The following is a 3,651-nucleotide window of genomic DNA, read 5'->3' as shown; positions in this document are numbered from 1 at the left end:
AACAAAACAAAAAGACAACTTACAGAATGGGAGAAAATATTTGCAAAGGAAGAGACTGACAAGGTATTAATCTCCAAAATATACAAACAGCTCATACAGCTCAATAATAAAAGAACAAACAACCCAGTAAAAAATGGGCAGAATATCTACATAGATATTTCTCCAAAGGAGACAAACAGGTGGCCAATAGGCACATTAAAAAGTGCTCAACACCACTAATTATTAGAGAAATGCAAATCAAAGCTACAATGATGTATCACCTCACATCGGTCAGAATGGCCGTCATCAAAAAGTCTACAAATAATTAATGCTGGAGAGGATGTAGGAAAAAGGAACCCTCCTGCACTGTTGGTGGGAATGTAAATTGGTACAACCACTATGGAGAACTGTATGGAAGTTACTTAAGAAACTAAAAATAGAGTTAGCTGATGATCATGTAATGTAATATACTTATTTATTTTGTTTATGTCTTCCCCTGGAAAGTAAATGTTTTGTTCTGCTTAAAAATTATTATTATAATCCCCGTGCCTTTTACAGTGGTGGGCACATGTATGGGGACCCAGTAAATATTTGTTGAATGTATTAATTTAATAAATGAATGAATGAATTCACATAGGATAGCGTAGATGGAAATAACTACTTTTCCAGTGAAGTTATCTTGCATGCTTTTTATATTGATGTTCTACACAGTACATTAACACTTCTAGTAATTCTGAGTAAATATCTTACAATATTCCGTTCAGTAACTTCTTGCAAATGAAATATTACACACAAAAAATCAGAAAATGCATGCATTTTACATTGGACAGCTTATGCAAACCACAAGGATAAACACACTCACACACAACCACTGATATCCTTCTGTGGACTCAGAAGTTTATTGGGAACTAATGTGAGTCTCTTACATATTCTCACCTCTTAGAAGTCACCTAATTCCCTTGAGGTTGGAGCTACATTTCCTAGAGAAGCCAGTATGCCTATTCAGGTCACTATTTCTGACATGTTGTTCAGAAGCCTTGAAATTATCTCTCTGGGCTGATTTTACCCCACTACATTGTGTACGTCCCAAAGTCAAATCCGAGTCAGCCCTGTGTATATCTGAATTACTTTGAGTCAAAGAACGAAATAATAGAAATGTCATACTTCCTAATTAACTTACCTTATGGCCCAATAAGGAAAGAAACCCTGGTTTGGAGGAGGCTTCTAAATTGTTTCTTGCAAAATTGGATGGTACAACCTCTTCATTTTATGTTGTCTTGTTTTTTCCATCTGATTCTAGGGAAAAGGACTCAGGCATCTTCAGATGAAAATGGTGCCCTGAATAGGAGTGTAAGTAAAACCTAAGATGAGCAAAGGAACATCTGGACTACAAACTGATGATGAGCACATGTGGAATGTAGATGGTAAGATGGAAAACAGTCTCTAAATTCCTCCCTGAATCACTTTTTGGTTCCCATAGAGTTAACCACAGATGGATGCTTGGGAGTCCACTGTGTTTGATTTCTCTTGCATGGTTCTGTCCATTGCCCAGTCTCTGCTCCTTCAAGCTTGCTGGTCAAGGCCATGGTCAGGGTGACCATAATCCTTGCTGTATCCTGGGAGAATGGTGCCAGCTCCTTTATAGCCCTAACTGTAGAATTAGTATGTACTGCATACAAGGCAAAGACATCTTCCCTGACTGACACTGGCTCTCTCTCAGAGTAATATTAATAATAATTTTTTTAAATAGTAAGCTGAAAGACTTCTCACTAGTAGTTAAAAGGAAAAAGAATAAATGGCTTTTTCAGCCATCTTGGACCCTGTGGAGGCCTGCTGGGAACAGGACTTCTAAAACGACAAATATGTCTGGAAGGCTGTGGTCCAAGGCCATTTTTGCTGGCTATAAGCGGGGTCTACGGAACCAGAGGGAGCACACAGCTCTCCTGAAAATTGAAGGTGTATATGCTCGAGATGAAACTGAATTCTATCTAGGCAAGAGATGTGCTTACGTGTACAAAGCAAAGAACAACACAGTAACTCCTGGTGGAAAACCTAACAAAACCAGAGTAATCTGGGGAAAGATAACTCGTGCTCATGGAAACAGTGGCATGGTTCGTGCCAAATTCCGAAGCAACCTTCCTGCTAAGGCCATTGGACACAGAATCCGTGTGATGCTGTACCCTTCAAGGATTTAAACTTACTGAAAAGTAAATAAATAAAAGTGTTGATTTTTAAAAAAAAAAAAAAAAAAAAAAAAAAAAAAAGAATAAATGGATTTAGGGGTATAGTGGGGTATCTTGCCATGACAGATGGACATAAGGCACTTGGCTGGTGGTGGTATAGTAAAGTTGTTTAGGTGTAAATAGGGGTTAGGCCTAAGAAGGCAGGCACTCAAAAGAACCTACTTACTCAATCAATGAGTGAACCAATGATTTAAATCCTGTGTCCAGTTTTCTTAATTTAAATTAAATTAAATTAAATTAAAAAAATTTTTGGCCACATGGCTTGCAAGATCTTAGTTCCTGGACAAGGATTGAACCCAGGTGCTGGGCTGTGAAAGTGCAGAGTCCTAACCACTGGACTGCCAGGGAATTCCCTATCTTCAGTTTTTTTTTTTTTCTTTTGCGGTACGCGGGCCTCTCACTGTTGTGGCCTCTCCCGTTGCGGAGCACAGGCTCCGGACGCGCGGGCTCAGCGGCCATGGCTCACGGGCCCAGCCGCTCTGCGGCATGTGGGATCTTCCTGGACCGGGGCACGAACCGATGTCCCCTGCATCGGCAGGCAGACTCGCAACCACTGCGCCACCAGGGAAGCCCTATCTTCAGTTTTTAAGTCTCTTCTACACTCAACTTCTTTCAGCTACAAACTGTAATAATTAGGATTACATAAAATAATGTTTGCAAAGCACTTAGCACAGCACAAGCGCAGAGTAACTGGTCAGTAAAGACATATTTTTACTCTTCTACTTGACAACTTCACAGGTTTGAACAAATTGCTGAAAAATGTTAAGGGAGGGTCCACACAAAATAAGAGAGTTGGGTAGACCAATGAGGTTGAAGATGATGGTTTCACAGTGGTCCAACTTCTGCTTTGCTTTGCTCCTATTATTGCAGGTCTGCTAGATGCATCCAGAAGATTTCCTGCTAGCTGAATATATGAACAGTTTTACCCGGTACAGAGAACTATATAATTATCTATCTAGGTAGTCACATTGTCTTCATATTCTGCTGTGAGTTTCCTTAGGATTGTATAGAGACACCGGAAGACAATCCTGCATTGTAACTCTACTTTTATATACTTGATGTATCAGGGATCTGCATAAGATTTGTTGCTGCTTCGTTAAAAATGTTTGGAAACATATTGACATTGGTAACTCACAACAGTATTTAGTCATTTATTTTATTTGTATATCTTCTAGGAACTGGATATATAACAAAAGAACCAACAAAGATTTATTCCCTGCCCTAATGAAGCTTATGGTCTTCTGTGTGAGACAGAAGTTAAAGAAGCCAAGTAAATGTACAACTACAAGTGTAAGTAGTGATGAAAATGAGGGTTTTTTTTAATTGGGAGTTCTGATTATTAAATTTATGATGAAATATTTTGGGTGGCAAAATGACATCACCAAATATAGAAATGACTGGGTGAATGAATTTGAAATTTTTTTTACAG

The 3,651-nt window shown here is 38.9% G+C and overlaps 1 protein-coding gene across 1 annotated transcript; it reads left to right on the top strand.

Annotated features, from left to right (window-relative positions):
- The first annotated feature begins 1,783 nt into the window (after positions 1–1,783).
- Positions 1,784–2,210, top strand: LOC112395189 (60S ribosomal protein L35a). Its single transcript, XM_024738257.1, has one exon. The coding sequence runs from the start codon at positions 1,842–1,844 to the stop codon at positions 2,172–2,174; it is 333 nt and encodes a 110-aa protein (XP_024594025.1). The 5' UTR covers positions 1,784–1,841; the 3' UTR covers positions 2,175–2,210.
- The last annotated feature ends 1,441 nt before the right edge of the window (positions 2,211–3,651 follow it).

The sequence above is a fragment of the Neophocaena asiaeorientalis genome, unplaced genomic scaffold, assembly GCF_003031525.2.
Source record: "Neophocaena asiaeorientalis asiaeorientalis breed wild unplaced genomic scaffold, Neophocaena_asiaeorientalis_V1.1 scaffold404, whole genome shotgun sequence".
Lineage (NCBI taxonomy): Eukaryota > Metazoa > Chordata > Mammalia > Artiodactyla > Phocoenidae > Neophocaena > Neophocaena asiaeorientalis.
The sequence above is the reverse complement of the archived record's forward strand: the minus strand, read 5'-3'. Positions and strand labels throughout refer to the sequence as shown.